Here is a 21257-nt window from a genome sequence, read left to right on the forward strand (position 1 = left end):
AGGATCTAAACATCATCCCCAGTCCCCCCTGATCTCTCACGTTTCTTGACTTGTCTCGTGCTGCTGTCACGTCCACTAAATCAAACACAAAGAGTGTACAGTATGGATTTGACATTGTGAAGTTTTGTGAATAATTTTGTGTTTTTAAATCACAGAAATAGACTACTTCGCCTACATCTTGACCTTCAGGAAATATGTAACTTGTTAACATTAGAAAAAAAGGCTTCTTTCTGGGGCCCTTGTGCTACGGCTTGATATCACACCTATCTTTTATCCGAAACAAATGGTTTACCATACTGTCCCCTGTAGAGGCCTACTGTGTCCTACTGCTAATTACAGCCTGCTGTAATGAGCCAGTTGAAGCAACTGCTTGATCATAAACAGTTAAAGAACCGCTTTAGACATTCCCCCATCAGTACAGCACAGAGGGGTAGGCAGATACAGAGACATTCCAACGTCAGCACAGAAGGGGAGGCAGAGACCCTTCGCTGGATGTCGATCTCTCAGGAGAGTCTGCCTGAGCTCTAATGCTAAGTCAGAGGTTTCTTGTATCTAAGTACTTTTCATCCTCCTAACTGTGGCTGCTGCTGTTGCCGGATTGCAGAATCATGATAACAAATATTGTGACCAGGTTGTTTATATCACACCTGCCAAAGTTGATAAATTGATACACCACAAAATATATCGGCTCTGAAGTATCATAGTACAACACATCTGAGCAAATTGAAAAAAACGTAAAATGCTCCCTACCTGTAATCCCTGCAACACTAATATTGTGGCCTCATCTTTCTGACATATGAGCATCCTTGCGTCAAAAGTGTCAAAATAATGAAACACATCAGTAGATGATTGGACTTTGTTTGCTACACAGAAGACTCCTGCTGCACTGACTACGAACTGACACTGATTGTAGAGCAAGAAATGCAGTTGTCACAGACATTGCATTAATTAAGCCATCTACTGTTAGTGACAACGATGAAGGTGAAGTGGATGTAGAGTTCAATGCATCCTCTGGCCAACGAAACCATCCAAGAAAGGGCTAGAATTCAAAAATTAGCTTTCAGCTTAGCTATTTTGTTAAAATAAGAAATTAGTATAAGAAATTTCTGACAACGCTGGCCCCTTTACCAGGATGTCTTTACAAGGCCCAAAGCCTGGGCGACTAGTCTAGTACCAGGCCCCTCATTTGAGGAGGCTGCAATGCTGCAGAATAGTGCTTACACTTGTGAGAAGGAAGATTAGTCTGAGATCAGCTCTGCCCCCTCGGAGTCCAACTTGTGCTTCCATCTTGATAGTAAGATGGTCGCCCCTCATGCTTTCCTTCTTGCCCTAGGAGGAGGTGTTGTTGTAGGATTTGTTCAGTCACAAGTTCAACGGTTTGCCCCAGGACAGGCTAAACATGATGAAACCAACAACAAGCAGGATAAAACACAAATGTCAAAACAGATGATAGTCAAGGCTACATTACACAAGGTACACAGGTGTTATGAGAATGGGCGTACTGCAGGCTGCATACTGTTTGAAACACCATACATGCAATATATTTTAAGTCTCTCTCTCTCTCTCTCTCTCTCTCTCTCTCTCTCTCTCTCTCTCTCTCTCTCTCTCTCTCTCTCTCTCTCTCCTCTCTCTCTCTCTCTCTCTCTCTCTCTCTCTCTCTCTCTCTCTCTCTCTCTCTCTCTCTCTCTCTCTCTCTCTCTCTCTCTCTCTCTCTCTCTCTCTCTCTCTCTCTCTCTCTCTCTCTCTACTAGCCAATTTCATGAGAAAAACGCAAACGCTATAAGGGCTCCGAGACCGGAAACCTAGTACTTGAGGCGGGACTTTTCCAGGATTCCACCTACGCAATCCGGTTTTTTTTTGCGGCGAGCAGCAAATCTTTTTTTCGGAGGGTGGTAGGGATACGTACCGCCTCTGCTTCACATCTGATTGGTTAGGGTTAAGGTTAGGGTGAGGGTCCCTACCATCCATGGACCTATAAAGAAATCTACCATCCTACGAAGGAAAGCTACCATCTACGAAAAAATGATTTGCGCCCGGGCCGCCGGTCGTCGTCGAAGGAACGCACTTGAGAATGAAGCGCAGGGTTCAAAGGGTGTCCTCTGAGCTCACCCTCCACCATAAGGTGCATTCTGCGTTCAACACAGAAGTCGGCGCTCAACATAAATATTGTTTTATTGTATTGTATTTTCTTTTATTTCATTGTAATATTTAAATTATTTATTTATTTATTTATATGTATTAAGTTATTTAGTTTAGTTATTTAGTATTTTTTTGTTTATTTGTTTGAGTTTATTTATTGTTTTAGAATCAGAATACTGCTCCACACTCCGGTCCGCTTGGGAGCGGCAGTGGGACACAGAGCCAGACCGCCCGTACAACAGCAGAAGAATAAAAGAAGAAGAAGATACTATACCCACCGTAGTGAAACCTTGCAGCTCCAGCCCTCCTCATAATCGATGTACACCTGTCAGGTGAGATTAACTCTTATCTACTGAACCTCTCTGCGTCCTGATAAGCCGTTCAGCTGGGATCTCTGGTCAGCAAAGTCCAGGCTCTGCTCTACAGCCTATAGCTTTTCTTTTCCGGTGTTTTAGACAGACTGACGTTATTGGAGTCGCCCCGCCGTATATTCGGTGGGGTTTTGGATAGTTTGTACCATCGATCTTGTTGGTACATGTTTCCTCGTTTGTTGTTGGCTGAAACATGCTGATGAGGTGAGGAGCAGGAGAGCCTCAGCGACCCGGCGCTCCTCGGTGAAACGTCGGTACCGATGGACACGGTGGACACACTGGGTCTGTGGACACGGTGGACCCTTGGTCTGTCGACACTGGGTCTGTCGACACTGTCTGTGGACACGGTGGACCCTGGGTCTGTGGACACGGTGGACACTGGGTCTGTTGTCACTGGGTCTAATGTGGCGATCTGATTGCTTTGGATGTCCAGCTGACATGCAGCTTATGTTGACAGTAAAGTTTGGTGAATCCTGTGGTGCAACTTCAACCAATCGGCACACCAAACATCCACCACCAGTAGGTGATCTTCTGGGGAAGTCCAGCGAGGTCGTGGCTGATTTCGTTATCTCTTCATAACCTGTTGGCCTATCTGCCTTTATGTTGTTCCCCCGGTTCTCTAGTAGTGAAGAGCTGATGGACCAGGAAGATGTTCCCCGCTCAGTAGAAGAGACCCGGCCTTGTCTCCCTGCTCCGTTCATGTTTAACAAGCTGTCATCGAGATAAATACTACAGCAATATTACTTAATCGTACTACGGGCAATTATGCAATAACTCCCGTCAAATACACCCAGTCTAAAACAAATCGCATGATTTGTCATTATGCAGAGACGTTGTTGTGTTTCAAACTGACAGTGTTTCGCATGAGAGAGGTGGATATACCTTCTTCAACCCTAGTTCCAGGTGCATTTAAGTTGTCTGAGGATGTGACAGTACTACAACTCTCTGTAGTCCGCTCAGTATGGGGGAGTAGAGTCCATGATGCACTCTCATGTACAAGCCCAGGGTTTGGTTATACGTTATGCTGTCGTGCATAGCCGCATCCTTTGTTAAACCTGGACAGGACCCCTCAGTCGGAACACAGGTCAATGATGCGGTCGTCCAAAGTTGTACATTTATGATAATAAGGAGATAAAATGGGGAAATTCTGGAGAAATGGGGAAGGCCATCATTGGAGTGTACTTTGGGGGGGGGGGGGGGCATGAAAGGCTCTTGAAATCAAATGTATTATTATTATTACTTGGTATTGAGATAGTGCGTGCACTTTCTGTGAAGGATGGTCTTTCCTTGGCGACAGGAGATGATGAGTTAATTCTTTATGGTAACCTTATAGCTTAGGTTGTTAAGTATCTAGTATATAGGTTTGGTGAAATGAGTGGCTTACATGGATTGAACCGGTTTGAGGTGACACAGGAAGTCACAGAGGCCGGAAACACAAACCAAAAGAGCAGAGTTTACTTGAGAGACACTGGTGATCATGGAAGGAGGCCAGTTATTATTAGAACATTTTTGCTCAGTCTCGTCTCGTGGGACTCTGACTCTGAAAAGTCCTTTAGCTTTTTATTGTTTAAACTCATATTTTGTGATTTTATTTTGGTTTTTATTAAATTTCATGGACAAACCAAAGGTTGTATTGGAAGTAGGACAGACATAGTTCCAATAATATACATGTATTATTTTGCCCTATTGATTAGGGATTTAAAATGCCTTTGTGATATTTTTCTTGGTGATAAAATATTTTCCCTCAGTTCCCTAATGCACTCATCCATAAATGTGCCTCCTTTTGAATGTCAAATGAGTTTTGAATATGAAAGTAATTTATCTCTGTACCTCCTCTGTATCTCAATAATTGGTGGAAATAAATATGAATTCACCGAGATTGGGGCTTGTTGGCCATCAGATTTTTGATTGGTAATCTAATCCGAGTAGCAATCTTTGTTGTAAAGTATTTGGGTTAACATTTTAAATCCAGAACAGAGCACTTGGAGTGGGAAAAGAAAAGGAAAGTTCGGTGAATAATATAGTGCTTTTATGAATACATATATAGGACCAATATATATGTTAACTAAATGGTAGTAAAACATATTCAGGTTTCATTCTGAAACGGTGGCCTCTTAAGCTAACATATCTTGTGATATAAGGGAACACTGCATTTCATCATCCCGTCGTCAAATCAGTCAGACGGACGCCATCTACCGTCCGTAGTCTGAGCGACTCTTCCCCTCCTCCCCTCTCTTCCTGTCCGCCCCCCCCAGTTGCGACCATGAGCGAGCTGGAAGTGCCCATGGGGTCGCCCACGCCGGCTGCCTCGGAGCAACTGCAGGCGGACGGGGGGGGCATGGACTACCGCGACTGGGTGCGGCGCAGCTACCTGGAGCTGGTGAGCTCCAACCACCACTCGGTGCAGGCCCTGTCCTGGAGGAAGCTCTACCTGAGCCGGGCCAAGCTCAAGGCCTCCAGCCGGACCTCTGCGCTGCTGTCGGGCTTCGCCATGGTGAGTCCCCCCGTCCCCCCCCGTCCCCCCCTGCAGGGCCCGATGACGTCAGCTAGACTGTATGCGGTCCTCTTTCTCTTTTTTATTTATTTTAAGCGTTCGAGACAGGAAGGATGGAGTTAGAGAATAACTTCTTTCCTTCTTCTAGCAGATAATCACAGTTTTAAATGATTGCTCAAACTCTGCTACTTTTGCGTGCATGAGGGCATTTGTGTATTTGTGCTTAGAAAGATTGTAACTTCCAACTCAGAGTTGGAAGTTAGATTATACTTCGAACTCTGAGTTGGGTCTTGTTAGAGAATGGAGAAGCCTCCCTTAAGGTACCTTGTGTCCCCCACTCGCGCTCTGCTCTGCCTGACCTGGTGTCTCTGCAGGGGGCCATGGTTAAGGTACCTTGTGTCCCCCACTCGCACTCTGCTCTGCCTGACCTGGTGTCTCTGCAGGTGGCCATGGTGGAGGTTGAGCTGGACTTTGAGTACGACTACCCCCGGCCGCTCCTGGTGGCCTTCAGCGTGTGCACCACGGTGCTGGTGGCAGTGCACCTCTTCGCCCTCCTCATCAGCACCTGCATCCTCCCCAACGTGGAGGCGGTCAGCAACATCCACAACCTGAACTCGGTCAGCGAGTCCCCGCACGTGCGCATGCACGTGTACATCGAGCTGGCCTGGGGCTTCTCCACGGCGCTGGGCATCCTGCTCTTCCTGGCCGAGGTGGTGCTCCTGTGCTGGATGAAGTTCCTGCCGGTGGACGCCGTCAGGGCGAAGACGCCCCTGGCCGCCGTCAACTGCTGCCGGGTCCCGGACCCCGGTGGCGGGGGGACCGGGACCACCGCCGCCGCCGCCACCGCCAGCCCCACCACCGCCGGCAGCAGGGCGGCGGACGCCAGCGGCTGGTACGCGGCCATGGCCTCCACAATCATCATGGTGCCCGTTGGGGTGGTCTTCATGGTGTTTGCTGTGCACTTCTACCGCTCGCTGGTGCGCCACAAGACGGAGCGCCACCACCAGGAGATCGAGGAGCTGCACAAGATCAAGGTGCAGCTGGACGGCCACGAGAGGGGCCTGCAGGTGGTGTGACCGCCGCCACGCCCCCACGCTCGTGACGGCCACGCCCCCGCGCTCGTGACGGCCACGCCCCCGCGCTCGTGACGGACACGCCCCCACGCTCGTGACGGACACGCCCCCATGCTCGTGACGGACACGCCCCCACGCTGGTGTTTACCTATCTTACTCTTCTTCTAGATGACATTCGGTCTAGACTGTACTAGATACTATCGGCACTTGGATTGTTTTAGAGATACTGCTTACAGTAGGAAAAAGCCATCACCTATTTATTAAGCAGAAGACGAGTCGTTGCTCTGTGGAATAGACTGCGTCCCTAGTTTTGTTTCATGAGTTGATTTGACTCGTTCTTCTGATTTACGTGTGCATTGATTTACATTGCAGCATGTCGCAGAATCGAATGCTCTACAATGCTTTATGACTCATTTTTGGCTAGCTATAGAGTGGAAGCCCTTTTTAATGTGTCCTTCTGTGGCTTTTTAGGAACCGGCCATACCATGTTTGCAAGCCTGCCGTCATGTGAAGGTCAATGTCTCACGAGGCTTGTCTCAGTTCTAAGTGCTCTCCACTAAGACTAAGAAAACTCCCAATCCCCCCCACCCCATACCATTGTGGCTTAGCCCCGACGAATGTACCGATTTTCTTTAGTTTTTTTAAGACAATGCTTTTTCACCGATATTTGGGGCTTACCAGGATCCGTCTGTAGTAGGCAGACGAATCCTGGGACAGTAGGGGATTGATATAGAATAAACTTTGAAACGAGTCGTTCCAATTTTAGCCATGGGACTTCACTGGGCTTGGAACACGTGTGTGGGTACTGTCTAGTTACTTACGATAAAAAAAAATATGGTGATGCTCATCAATGCCAAAATGAGTTTTGTACTTTAATAATTCGTTTTCTTTTCATGTTACCTAAACCTAACTGTTAAACTCAGAATACGTTTACTGTGTGATTAAGGCAGGGTTTTGTTGTGGCCAGGACAGTGTATACTTTTGGGGTCAAACTGGTGTCCCCCACGCCATCCGAGATCGCCGCCTAAAACTGTTGCCTTGACCTAAATGGCGGTGCCTGCAAAGTGTCTATTTGTTTATGCAAATTGTGTCACACGTGGCCATAATTTGTATGAGTGATTTTGTTTCTGCACAGATCGATCCTGTTTTGACACGGAAAAAAAAACATCCTGCAACAAAGAGCTTAAGAAAAATGTCTTAATAAAAGTCACGGGTCTGCATTCTTCAGCTTGTTCCTGTTGCATCCCTCACTCACTCGAAGGGTTGGCCTGGAGAGACGCAGAGTTCCTAACGTGTGAGGAAGCACCCAGAGCGGAGCCACATATAGAGCGGCGTGTCAGCAGTCCTGCTAGTCAATATCAGTGTAGTGTAAGTATACTGCAGAGTAAAGGCCTGGATTAAACCTGTGCATATCCTAGTTTAGAGCTTCCAACATGACAGTACCTCAGACGTATTTAAGTAAGGGAAACCATGAATTGGTGTTCAATAGTTTTATAATGGCAAATAAGTCCATTCACTATAAACGGGCTGTTAAGAGTGAAATGTATAATTATGAAACACAGGAAACGGTCCATGACAGTTGATCAGTCACATTCGTACATTTGGCCTTAAGGATGTTAGCTACTTGGTATATTTATAAAATGGAAGAGATAGAGTTGTGTCTTTCTTAAGGACCTAGCCTTCCCTGGTTATTAATTTTGTGATTAACCGCTTTAGTTTTTTGTTGTCTAGTAGTTCCTTCAACAAGCCAGCAGAGGGCAGACCGTCGGCACCCAGCAGAACCTGGATCCATTAGCTGCTCACTTTTAAAAGTGTACTTTTAATATACTGTACAATTTGTTAGTCGCATCGTTTGAGGGTTGCAAGGAAAACAATTTCCACTAAATAACCTTGTTTTAAGGCGTGTCTGATAATTCATGCATTTCCTCGTCATTTAGTTATTTTCGACTCACTTAAACACTGTTCATATGAAGTCTCTGGGGACTCTTGTCACATTTGGTTATTGAAAAGCATCGACATATCTTGTGAGTAGAAATGGTTTCAAATGCCCATCATGCCATTATCCAATTGTTTCCCTGGGTTCATGGTCCCGCAACATGCACTATAGAGGATCACTAAGACAAATGGCCTTTAGTAACAGGTGCCCTCAAGCCAATCATAGCTGTTTCTTTGTGTCCTTATATACTGTTAAGGAGGTTCATCAAAGACGTATTCAGCCCCCCCGAGAAGGCAATACAGTGCAGATCTTACTTGGATGGGAGTGCAAACCACAACAAACATTTTTATTTGAAATATAGTTGTTAATAATCTCCAAGTAGCTTTTATAAATAAGCCACAACTTTGAGTGACTACATTGTTCTCTGGAAGGTAAAAAACAACTTGATTGTTGAAAAGCACTTGAAATGTCAAAGAGAAATCTGTCAATGTAGAACAAAACAAAGAAATGACAACATTGAAAGGCAACAGAAATACACGGTTATGCTGACTGTCTACAGTTGGTAAAACCACATCGTAAGGCAGCTGACGACCTCTCTGCTCACCTGAGACCTTGCCAACAACACTACTATTACTACTATTTTATTTTTTTATTCACTTTTCGCCGTTTCCTCTGGTGTGTAAAAAAAAAAGAAAAAAAGAATTGAGGTGGGTGGGTTTGAACATGGTTGCTATCAATTACTTCTGCCCTCAATATGGTCTTCAGTCATCCAAATGGAAAATTCCCGTCCCCCCCATTCCACTACACAGTAGAAAAGTACTGTCTCAATTGCGGTTGGGAAAAGTCTTCAGCATAAAATCACTAAAAGAGAAAAAACACTTTGGTGTTAAAAAAAATGTGACTACGCAAAGAAAGGTTAGAACTCATCATTAGGATTTAAACACGGAGCACAGATACTGCAGCTGTATTTGTGCCCAAAACAAAAGTAATTATATTAATACCAATAATAATCATCATAGGTCAACATTATTTCCCGCCAACTGCATTCAAAATCTCATAAGTCCTTCCCAAGGATTTCTTCAACCCCCCCGCTCTGTCCCTGGCGCTTAATGAATGGCAATACTAACCCATTAATGCACCTGCACTAGTCTAGCTTCTTCAGTGGCTTCAATCATCTCCAAATGTCCTTCAAGGGGGTATGCAAGTGTTGGCCTGGTAATGAACAGCAAAAACAAGACGACTCCATTTCCATCATAGCAAAAACCATCTAACCCCTCCCCCCTTAAAAAAAGGGAAAACTCCACATGGGATGGAAAAAAACAAAAATACTGCCCGTCCTGACTCCACATTTGGGGGGGGGGGGGGTTTAATACAAAAGGCTGGCGGCCGTCAGACCCGGAAGCTCTCCCCCTTCCCGTCGATGTGGCGCAGGCGGAGGTACACGTCGGTGCCGATGCCCTGCATGGACTGGATAGAGAGGGACCCCCCCAGGTAGTCTGCATAGGCCCGGGACGTGGGCAGCCCGAAGCCAAACCTGTGGAGACCGGGAGACCCGTCAGCACTTTGTATTTTTGGGAGTTTTATCCTTCGTTTTCCACTGCTGCCTGGCTGTTGTAACAAAAGGAATTTCCCCCCTGGGGGGGGACACTTTCACCTCTATGGGTGAAATTCGCATTTCACCCATAGAGGGCGAGATGAGTCCATTTATAAAACTTGCATCAAAGTCACAATTTGGACCAGGTTCAATCCATATCACTATAAATTACTTAAATAAGTTGATTTAGGGATGGTTGTCTTTTATAAAAAATACACATATCTATCCATCCTATATAAATATTTGTCCACTTTCTAGGATATTATTCACTGAATCAGTATCCGTCTGTAACTTGTCCTAAGAATGTCACTGCCATGTCTGACTGTTGTTCTGTTAAAGTTGTGTCAGACAACACTGACACAACTTTAACAGATCCTCTGATCCATAAGGACCAGCCTCCGCGAGGTGCGTTACCCGTGCATGGGGCCGGACTGGGGCCCGCTGTTGGTCATGGTGTTGAAGAGGCTGCTCATGCGGGGGTCTTGGTTGCTCTCCTCTGCCGTGCTGAAGTGGTAGTCCATCACCTTGTCCTTGTTGGCGTGGGGGATGCCACCGCCGCGGTCAGAGATCCTGGAGAGAGGAGGGAACGGAGTGAAGCCGGCGACACGCCTACAAGACTGACGACCCCTTAGCCGACGATATGCAGACTGGGCCGCATCACACACTGATGCGACCGACTCTCTGATTCAGGTCATGGACAAGCAGTCTGCTTATTGTAGCCAGGATAAGTACGGTGCCGAGGAGCGCCATAGAGGCACAACATAGATGGCCGCCGCCGATGTACGACGCTATTGAAACAGTTTTAAATGGAGACACTGGTTCACAGACGTCGTCATCGCTCAGTGCTGCGTCAGCCACCAAAGCATCACTTTTGGATCATCCACAACTCCGGTCTTAAAATATCAAAACATGTTCGATATTTAGGACTGAAAGTCCAGACTGAATTGGGGCGGCACCGACCGGTCCAGGCCACAGATTTGAATCCTACATCTAAAAAGGTGTGTTTGGTTGTTTTGCTGTACTTTGCTGGTTCTATCCGTTCTTCTAGGATATTCTAAACCGTTCTAACCCTATCCATCCCCAATTATATTGGATAACTGGGCAATTCAAAAAGGCCACCATGGAAATTGTCTAGGAGTTTCCCTGTTCTTCACCCAACTCACCTGATGACAAAGTCTATATCGTTGTTGGCAATGGTTACCATGACGTCAGGCACATTGTAAGGTGTGTCCAGGTGGCTCTCCATGGTGGATCTGTTTGGACAAACAGGGGAAGGTCGTTGGGTTAATGAGAGGACAAGCACCACTCCAGTACTGTAGTACATAAAGGCAAGATGAATAATGATCACAATTTGCAAATGGAATTAAACTACTGTTCAATAGCAAACCAAATGAATTGGGTGGTTTCAGCAGATTTTAGAGGTCGTTTTTAGTAACCCCTGAAGGTCAATGCAGGTGGAACCGTGAAAACCTACCTGCTAAAACCTACCTAGCAGAGGTAGCAACAGACCAACTGTGTGGTGTTAAGAGTGCTTCTGGACACTGTACGGCAACATAGGTAATGATCCAACACACACACACACACACACACACACACACACACACACACACACACACACACACACACACACACACACACACACACACACACACACACACACACACACACACACACACACACACACACACACACACACACACACACACAGGGGGGGGTGGGGGGGATCGGAGCTGGTCCTTGCCGGCGTGCGGGCGTTGGCGACCTCACCTCATGGCGTTCTTGAGCAGCTCGGGCAGGATGTAGTCCAGGGGCAGGGGGATGAAGGGGAAGCGGGCGGCCACGTGGCCGTTGATCCGCACCCGGGGCGAGTTACCGTACTGGTGCTCACACAGCCGCCTGGAGGGGGGCAGACTTTAGACCCCTGCTGCGGACCACAACCGTTCTGCCAGATTAGTTGAGTCGACATCACCGTCTCAATGAACGGGGTCCGCTTTTCTTTTATTCCCGACATTGAAAATGGTGTGAAAACACCGTCTGTTTTCCTATGTTCTGTGCTAGTGTTGGCCCTGAGCCATTATGAGGTCTGTGCCTCTTAAAACATTTATATTGGTTCAATTAATTTCACAATGTTGCTTATCCATTTTAGTTTTAAATACAGTGAGGAAGACCGGCCATCATTGTGTATGTTTCGTATAACGGCGTGTCAATGGAGACATGCTAAATTCCTTTGGGTTCTTCACCATTATGTTATTAACCACCGAGGCTCAAAGGTCTACTGAACATGAGAAGTCTAGAAAAATCGGACATCACAGCCAGCCAAGTATTTCAACCATACCGTTCTTTCTTGTTGACATTTACCTTTATTCCCTTAACTTGTCTCCACTGTCAACAATGGGGGAGGGGAGCTACGGGGTCAACGTGACATTCTTATCAACATGCGTTATCACCTGTTATCTACAGGAGGATAATGACGGCCATATATAGCCATAATACCCCCAATATGCCACGTTTTACAGCACGGAAGGTCACCAGGGATAACTGAACAAACACAGCACTCACCGCGCAAAATCCACCCATTTCTCGATGATCTTCTTCGGGGAGAGTCGTCTGCATATGATGCCCACAAAGTCCGGCTGGATGACGCAGAATAAGAAGAAAGAAAATAATAAACAGTGGGTAAACGTTGATTACTTCAAATCCTTTACAGCCTTGTTCTACAGTCAAAAGCAAATATTTGCTTTCAACAGTATCCTTTAAAGCAAGCACCCACATGCAATGGTAACAAGGTTACATAAGGGTTGTTACATAAGGGTTGTCCCAACGGAAAATACAAAAATTACAGGGGCTTTCACAACGTTTCAAACCCTAGAGAGCACAGGCACTGGCTTCTCAATTCCCACGGACAACACAACGACTGACACACAATGGCACTGACAAGCAGACACCAGCTACATACGTTGTCCTCATGGAGGGAGAGGTGGTGGGTGGCCAGCATTCGGATGCCCAGGCGGGAGCACAGAGTGGTGTCCAGGAAGCCCCGAACGATGGTCTCGTCCTGTGGGCACAACAACTGGTTCATCCTCTACCAACAAGAACGGCTTCTCCATAAATGGACCGGAGGTCATTAAGAACGTTCTCTTCCATTTCTTGAAAGTTATTCACCCTTTCTTAATCTAAAAAAGCACAAAAAGATATAGAGTGGCGATAAAGATGTCGTTTTGGATTATGAACATAATACCTCTTAGCTAGTTCTAGAGAATGCATCGGGGCTCAACTTCTAGACACCATCCACTGCACCATGTGAAGTTAGATAGATCAGGGGGAAATGATGCAATAGAGGGCATTAAGCTGTATCGGCTCTGACAATGCATACAAGGTATGAGGATTAGTCCAGTCTGCAATGTGGACGTTTCAACGGGCTACCATTCTGGTTGAGTGAGGTTAGGAATCGAGAGCCCTCTGTTGATTCCAAGGAAACATTGAAGGAAAAACACAAAACGTCAGCTTTCATTCCTCTGACTGAAATATTTGTTTGCAGCCGTCAATGACTTATCTGTGACCCTACGTACCCCCATGTCTTCTGCATGACTACTCAATAAGACTACTTTATGAAACTGCTGCTTTTGCTACTCAGGACCGGTCCAAAACGCCCACATAGATTCAAGAGTCTTTGCAAGACAGCCACACCCCGAGTGCCTCAACATGCTTCTGTTTGCCCAAATCATTGTAGAGCAATCACACAATGTATGATTTTGGAGCCCGAATTCATTTTTAAAATAAGTACATTTTAAAATAATTTGTAAAATACAAGTCTCCTCTCCCTCTTATGCCCCATTTCCACTTTACAATTACAACTGGTAACACCTTGATGCGTTTGCGATGGGGATCTGGTCCCTGGTGGTCCCCTGCTGGAGGTCCCCTACCTGGATGTGTTCACGACAGGGCTCTGGTCCCTGGGGGTCCCCTACCTGGATGTTTTCACGACAGGGCTCTGGTCCCTGGGGGTCCCCTACCTCGATGTGTTTACGACAGGGCTCCGGTCCCTGGGGGTCCCCTACCTCGATGTGTTTACGACAGGGCTCTGGTCCCCGGGGGGTCCCCTACCTCGATGTGTTTACGACAGGGCTCTGGTCCCTGGGGGTCCCCTACCTCGATGTGTTTACGACACTCCCTGAAGCCCTCGGCCAGCATCGTCACCACGTCCTTGTGGTCGTCCAGCAGCTGCTGCACCAGCTTACTGAAGCTGGCTTCCAACTCCTGGTCCTTGATCTGTTCAGAGGGGACACACCGGCCTCCAGTTCAACACATGCATGCCTCACGTGGCAATTTGCTGTGACCCTGGAATGAATGAACGCGTGTTAAATGTCGCTATTAAATAGTGTGTGCACAGTTCGCATTTTAATTCTGCAAACCAAAACAAACTGGCTAAGGTACGAATTATTATGTAAGTATTTTAAAAAGTGGATTTACATTTTTAAGTATGTTGCCTTCAGAAAGATATGATGGCAGTTTATGTTTGTGTGACATAACAATGTAAAATCTATGTCGCACATTTAAAAATGGGTCTGGAAATGTGCGGTGGAGTCAAAGCTGCAAGTGTTCTTAGTCAACAACATTCTTCTTGCAGTTCCTCTTCCTGGCCGTCTGTGTTCATGTGTGTCATTTTTTTTTACCTTCACAGCCCTGCTTAGCTGATAAACAAAGCAAATGTTTGATTGGATTTTGGAATCAGGTGCATTATATTTTCCATACCGGGACACAGTTGGTAAAGTGAGTGTTGAACTACTCAACGACTACACGTGACGCCTCATACAGGACAGCGCACTAAAGACTGCGCCAGAGAAAACAAAAGGGCATTGTGACAGGGGGCCTTGTTATCTGCCACATTCAATCACTGGATGCATCCATCGAGCCAGCCAAATCACAGCTCAAACGGCACATCATGTTCTGATTGTGGCAAGTTCAGGCGCTTTCTGATGTGACGTATCCAACATGCAGCATTAGCACAAAGTGAAAGACCCACCCTTCTCCCATCTCGCAATAAAGAAAAACTCAGGTGTTGGGTTAGAGGGGCTCCCGGGTATAAAATGAGGCTCACTGGGGAACACTGCAGACGGTTGAACTCGACACCTGCCGCCTCTCTGAGCCGCCGTTAGGCATTATCACAGCGCCGTGATTAATGTCTCTCCTTAGCCTAACCCCTCTTCTATACGACTAACCGATGGGAGGCCAGATTTGTACAGAATTTCAAAGAAAACGGTTGCAAGAATGTTGGGAAGGCAGCGCGTTATTGCACAACAAACGAGCCACATCGGTTGTGCAAGTCTGTTGTGCGAGTATGCAAAAATAAAAAGGAAAGAAGTCTCTGTGCAGTCCCCCATTAAAACCCATCAACAAGGAGGTGGTTGGAAGGGAAAGCCCCCCTGAAGACAGTTCTGGTCGATCGACATGCACTTGTTGGACCACATTCTCCCCGGTGCTAGAGTCCCAACACGGGCCGTGTGCTCATCACCCTTGAGCGACCGGCTCCTGCAAAGTTCAGCGCCTGGACTCAGGGCGACCGCACGGCACGCGTCAGGACTCAGTTACTCAGTTATAAATACACCCTCACAAAGCCCTGAACTTGAACATGGCGCTACGTTGCTACTTCGGTGTATGCGAGAGAAGGTGTTTGTTTGTTTGTTTGTAGGGATGGGTATCATTAAGGTTTTTACGGTAATACTACTTTTATCAACACTGATAATTGATCTGGTAGCTTATTGGTACTCTTGTCGGTTCTTTATGTTGATTTTTGACAGAGTGTAAATCGATTTTACCCTAAAAATATAATAATAATAATTAATGGATTATGAGGGCTTAAATTTCTTTTTTCAAAATGGGGGGGAATTCCCCCCTCAAGAGCTCCGCATTAGGGGGGATTATTTAAGTTTGGGGGGGATACTACTTGCAAGCTTGTCTTACATTTGGCCCCCCAAAACTAATTCAAGGGATTCTCTTCATTAAATTCCTTATACAAATTTGCTCACGTGCTTTGATTTGACTGTCGTGTACTGTACGCTAAGTCTTCTGCTTTATCTTTGCTGAGTTGAAAAATTAGGAAAAGAAGAAATCAAACACTTTGTTTTCAATTAATTCATTAACTTTGAATCCTTTTACATACATGCTGACTTCTTTTCTGAACTATATACAGTCCTATTAGTTCCTCCCTCTCCTCTCTTAGTCACATCTTCATGGTACATCAGTATCCTTTCTTTTTGTAGCTCCTTTTCCTTTCCTCGATCCTTTAATCTTTCCCTGTCCTCTGTCTCCTTCCACTTGATAACTGCCGTCAAAATCAAACTGCTGTCGATCAGGGCCAAGCTCAGAAATAAGCATCAGATCGCTGTGGTGTGTGTTATTCATAGAATTTATTCTTGATCCTGTTTTTTTGTGCTGAATCCGGGTTCACATGAGACACTGGCAATGTTTCGCAATCATATCATTTGGGCTACTGTGTGAATCTGATTCTTCGGAGGGGTGGAAATGTCAGGAATTTTAGAGGTATATTTAAGCCAGCGGCCCATTTTTGCATTAGCCTACTGAAGGCTCATAGCGATCGAAATAATCGCTATGAGCCTTGCAAGAACAGCAAATGGGTCGTGTACAACTTTTGAGAGGGAGAGAGCGAGAAAGAGCAAGCGCGAAGGGGCTCCGGGTGAGTGTGTGTGTTTGTCGCCAGATCAAAGATTGTACAAAGGACACATGCGCCACTGAAATCTGAAGATGGTTCGTCAAGTGAAATCAATAGGTGTAGACTTCACACCTTCCCGTTCTTAAAAATGTATCAGACAACAAAATGAAATTTGTGCGGGACTGTCCCGCATTATGCTGGCCCGAGTTGCGGGATTTGAAAGAAATATGCGCAATGCTCGCATCCCGTGCTGAAATGTAAGCCCTGGATTATTATTCATTAAACTATCCCGAGACTATGTTAATGTCAATTCATTGTTCTAATAAATGTCAGGTTAACAGCAATAAATAAGAGACCTGTGTGCGTGCATGCGTCTGTGCGAGTGTTTATCTCACCAAGGGAAAGTCGATGAGCATGTGGTACGCCCGGATGTAGAGTTCATGCTGTAGGAGAGAAGACAGGGGGGTTAAGGTTGGAATGCCATTCGCTCATTGGCTGTCAGTTGCCACACATGTCCGAGGTGCAAGCAAGCAGTGGTGGAAGAAGAACAGTGGGATCCCTTTCTCGGAATACTGGGATGTTACTTTGAAAATGGGATATCATATTTCTCCATAACCCCCTGGGGCCACACACACACACACACACACACACACACACACACACACACACACACACACACACACACACACACACACACACACACACACACACACACACACACACACACACACACACACACACACACACACACACACACACACACACACTATTTGGAGCCCATTTACAACAAGGCTAGATATGAACCGCATCATAAGGGCTGCACTCAGCAGGGCGGGAGGGAGGAAGGAAGTAGGTAAAAGTTCATCCAGGAGGCGCTTAGTGGGTTATGCAATCAGCAGAGCAGTTTGTGAGAAGAGAGAACAATGATCCAGCCCACTGGCCCAAGACAAATCTGACAGAGCCCCGAAACTGGGCCTGTACACTTGGTTTCACCTGCAGCACTGATTACCAACACAAGACACAGACTACCAACAGAGCTGCTACAAAGGCAGTAGTTCTGGGCATTTTACCAACAAGAAAAACTACTACACTATTAATACTGAACCGAGCACCTGACAGGGAAATAAATAAATTAAACTCAAGAAAAATGAGATTCAATAGACAGGCGTCTACTGAAGAGTACATGTTAGACCAGCAGTGCATTAGTATCACTTTACAATATGGGTACATTCATTAAAATTTTACCCATTATGTAATATGGTTAAGGTTAACCCAAACCCACCAACCTGGGACTCTTTGTATCAGATAGTATTGTGGTGTTGATGCAGCTACTTGTCAGTCTGACTTTGGCGCAATGAACGATACCATCTATTTTCATGCGTGCCTCTCTAAGGGTTATGAATCATGACAACAGGCTGTCCTCCTGATGTCTATACTTTGAATCAACATGTCCCATCGCTGTGGCGTTCTGCCAGTTGAACCGCATCTTGGCTATGTATGTACTTTCCATGAAATATTGTGCAATGTCCAGCCTTTACATGACGAGACAAAATACGTCCCATTTCAACAAGCCATTTTGTTTTGCAGGATAACATCGTCAAGCTAGCATCGCCGCGGTGGGCTTCTTTAAATCTATGTATCGCTATCACCAAATGACTATTGGCCCATAGATCTGCTGTGCCAGTGCATTGAGCAAGTGAAGGAATGGATGTGCCGAAATTTCCTTCAACTCAATGAGGACAAAACAGAGATAATTGTATTTGGTTCTAAAACAGAAAGGCTTAAAGTAACCCAACACCTTCACTCTGTCCCTGAAAACCTCAATCAAAGCCAGAAATCTAGGGGTTATCATGGATTCATTTCAGATTTACATTTTGACAGTCACATCAAATCAGTTACAAAATCGGCATATTATCACCTAAAAAATGTAGCAAGACTTAGAGGGCTCATGTCCACCGAAGACTTACAAAAACTTGTACATGCCTTTATCACTAGTAAGTTTGATTACTGCAATGGTCTCCTTACAGGTCTCCCAAAACAAACTCTGAGGAAGCTTCAGCTTGTTCAGAATGCTGCTGCTAGAGTTCTAACAAAGACCAAAAGATTTGATCATATTACACCAATTCTGAAATCGTTACATTGGCTTCCTGTAAGTCAGAGAATTGATTTTAAAATCATGTTGCTTACCTATAAATCCCTACATGGTTTAGGCCCAAAATATTTAACTGATATGCTTCCATCAGCCTTTTAGACCACTAAGAAGCTCTGAGACCAATCTGTTAATTATCCCCAGAGTAAACACAAAACATGGGAAAGCAGGATTTAGTTACTACGCAACAAATAGCTGGAATAAACTCCCAGAGGATTTAAGACTTGCCCCAACTCTGAGCCCCTTTAAAACAAGACTGAAAACTTTTATGTTGCTATAGCTTTCTGCTAAATAACTTTGCCTTTATTTTCTATTTTAATGCTAAAATGCCTTTTTAACTTTCTATTTTTGCATATGTTTTTCTTTTACTTACCTATTATTTTATTTTATTGTATGACACTGTTTATATGTGAAGCACTTTGAGTCTGCCTTGTGTATGAAAAGTGCTACATAAATAAAGTTGCCTTGCCTTGCCTTAAAACCGTCATCTCCCTTTTTAATAATGTATTTAAATAATAAATAATACATTATCAAGCTTTTGAGAACACTAGCCATGCTCTTTGTGCATGGCGCTGCGTCTCATACACAAGAACAGGTCTACAGTCCTACAATTTGAGAGACGACCTCTCCCTCCGAACAGCCACCATGGCCGCCGTCCCCGCAGCGTGGCGAGAGGTGGGGGGCCCGCTTTGGTCTGACCATGGAGACGGCCCATCCTGGGCCCTGGACGGCACAGATCAGCGCACTTGAACTACTGCTGGTGGAAAGCGCTAATCAGCGAGCCACAGTCGGACAAAAGTGCCGATAGAAAAACGACATGACCTAGTCTCCTATATCAGACTTTCAATAGAGAGTTCGGTTTTGGAAGCTTCCGATTAGTTTAGATCGTTACAATCATGTTCCTGGGGGGGCGGAGATCTGTGCGCCTCACACGGCACGGGTCTTGACTGGAAACCAGCCGACCGTCGGAGCCCCAAGTGAACGAGGCTGGCCCACCCACGGTCGAAGGGACTAAAAAGCCGTCGACACGGGGAGACGGCACAAAGTCTGGGACAGAAGTCCGGAGTCGGGAACGCAGTCACTCCTGGTTTCCCGCGGGGTTACGGATATGTATCACCAAAGATCGTTCAGGTGAGCGGATTAAGCGTTCAGCTTTTTTTGTATTTCTAGAGTCTAGCATTTAAACTGTTTGCTACTTCTAGCTGAGTTTGTGTGAGTCAAATTAGACACTTACCGATACCTGCCTCAAGCAACGGGATACATACATACATAAAGTTTAATGAAAGATGAGCTCAAATCTGGGTGAGAGAGGCATGCCTCTCTCTCTCTCTAATAGTAAGAGTTCATTCAATTCCTTTTTTTAACTACTAGATATGGCCTACAAAAACTCCTGTCAATCCCCATTTAAACTAATCTAAACTTCAGCTCACAGTGAAACCAAGCCACAAGGGATTAGCAGGGTGTGTGGCCTTGTGTGTATGAGTGGGGGCAGACTCACCACTTGGAGGATGGTGGGGTTGCAGCCGATGATAAAGGGCAGACTGCGGAAACCTTTGATCCGATGGGCGATGCGCACAGGCAGCTCCTTGTGCAGGTACTTGGCACTGCTCTGTTATCACACACACACACACACACACACACACACACACACACACACACACACACACACACACACACACACACACACACACACACACACACACACACACACACACACACACACACACACACACTTTATTTCACATTTAATCAGTCTGTGATCAGATCCGGTTATTTGGTAGGTTATCCTTAACAGCAGTGGGTTTACCAGGATGTGTTGTCCATCAGGTGATTTCCCAGCATACAACAGTGTGGCTGGCATCAGACGAACAGAGGCCTGGAGAGAGAGAGCAAGTTATGGAACACGTCGTAGAGGACTAAGACAATGAGGGTTGGGGGGAGGAATCTCGGGAATGACATATCTATATATACACATCTTTAACATATAGATGGATTTCGTAAATAATGCATATATATTATGTGTTCTGCCCATCTCGTTGAATGTGCGCGCACACACACCACACACCACACACACACACACACACACAAATATTGAGAAAACTCATAGATGGAGAGGGTTAACTACTTAACTCATGCAGGCTGTCATAACATAACAACAAAAGAAGAAAGAACAGCAGCAGAGGGTCGCAGGCCTACGGTGGTGGATGTCACCTATCCAGCCTGTCGATGTGACCCCACTTTGATCCCCCCCCTGCTGCTATCAGTTAGCGGTAGCTCGTACAGCTAGGTAGCAGCATGCTGACCACTGTGTCCTCACTTCAGGAACCAGCTCTGACACACGGAGCTCTGCTCACCTTCTCTGCGGAGATGTCAATTGCAGACTGGTTGTAAAATGAGGTGACCGTCTTGGACCTTTCCCTCGCCATCTCCGAGTACCCCTGCATAGAGGACGTGGAGCGGAACCTAACGATGTCTGTAGCGGTTGTTTTGGCCAGTGGCAGCATCGGAAGCCTGCTCATCCCCGGGCCAGACCGAGAGGCACTCCGGCCCAGCAGCTCCACCGTCCCGATGACCGTCCGACGCATCGTGCGGCAGCTTTGTGTACAGGACCGTCCTGTTTCAAAGGTATATCAAATGTCTATCAAAGGTCTAGGAGGCCATGGGGCTCAAGTTGTAGTCGTGCACAAAGGCACGGCACTCAGTACAGTACTTGGACAGGGTACAGGAGGTTGCAGAAAGGGCTTTATGCATGTTGACCAGTAGGGAAGGGATTCTGCTGAAGGACATCGCAGTTCAGCCAATCACGTGTGGAGGGGTGGGGCCTCGCCCCT

At 46.0% G+C, this 21257-nt stretch overlaps 2 protein-coding genes across 2 annotated transcripts; one reads left to right on the plus strand and one right to left on the minus strand.

The window, feature by feature from the left end:
* The first annotated feature begins 1859 nt into the window (after positions 1 to 1859).
* On the plus strand, positions 1860 to 9092 carry orai2 (ORAI calcium release-activated calcium modulator 2). The gene is made up of 4 exons (XM_056593951.1): positions 1860 to 2122; positions 2306 to 2471; positions 4766 to 5004; positions 5448 to 9092. The coding sequence occupies exons 3-4, from the start codon at positions 4774 to 4776 to the stop codon at positions 6078 to 6080; spliced, it is 864 nt and encodes a 287-aa protein (XP_056449926.1). The 5' UTR covers positions 1860 to 2122; positions 2306 to 2471; positions 4766 to 4773; the 3' UTR covers positions 6081 to 9092.
* Positions 7535 to 21179, minus strand: bckdk (branched chain ketoacid dehydrogenase kinase). The gene is made up of 11 exons (XM_056593950.1): positions 20781 to 21179; positions 20234 to 20302; positions 19925 to 20035; positions 16673 to 16720; positions 13757 to 13876; positions 12564 to 12662; positions 12167 to 12240; positions 11375 to 11503; positions 10771 to 10860; positions 10022 to 10177; positions 7535 to 9547 (listed from the first exon to the last, which is right to left on the minus strand). The coding sequence occupies exons 1-11, from the start codon at positions 21009 to 21011 to the stop codon at positions 9403 to 9405; spliced, it is 1272 nt and encodes a 423-aa protein (XP_056449925.1). The 5' UTR covers positions 21012 to 21179; the 3' UTR covers positions 7535 to 9402.
* Between the last annotated feature and the right edge of the window lie 78 nt (positions 21180 to 21257).

Source organism: Gadus chalcogrammus, chromosome 7 (assembly GCF_026213295.1).
Source record: "Gadus chalcogrammus isolate NIFS_2021 chromosome 7, NIFS_Gcha_1.0, whole genome shotgun sequence".
Lineage (NCBI taxonomy): Eukaryota > Metazoa > Chordata > Actinopteri > Gadiformes > Gadidae > Gadus > Gadus chalcogrammus.

Coding starts and splice junctions, on each gene's coding strand:
- orai2 (XM_056593951.1), top strand. CDS start 4,774: ATGAGCGAGCTGGAAGTGCCCATGGGGTCGCCCACGCCGGCTGCCTCG. Junction 5,005..5,447: donor TGCTGTCGGGCTTCGCCATG/GTGAGTCCCCCC, acceptor GTGTCTCTGCAG/GTGGCCATGGTGGAGGTTGA.
- bckdk (XM_056593950.1), bottom strand. CDS start 21,011: ATGCGTCGGACGGTCATCGGGACGGTGGAGCTGCTGGGCCGGAGTGCC. Junction 11,504..12,166: donor AAATGGGTGGATTTTGCGCG/GTGAGTGCTGTG, acceptor GCCCCCCTCCAG/GCGGCTGTGTGAGCACCAGT. Junction 10,861..11,374: donor CTGCTCAAGAACGCCATGAG/GTGAGGTCGCCA, acceptor TTGTCCAAACAG/ATCCACCATGGAGAGCCACC.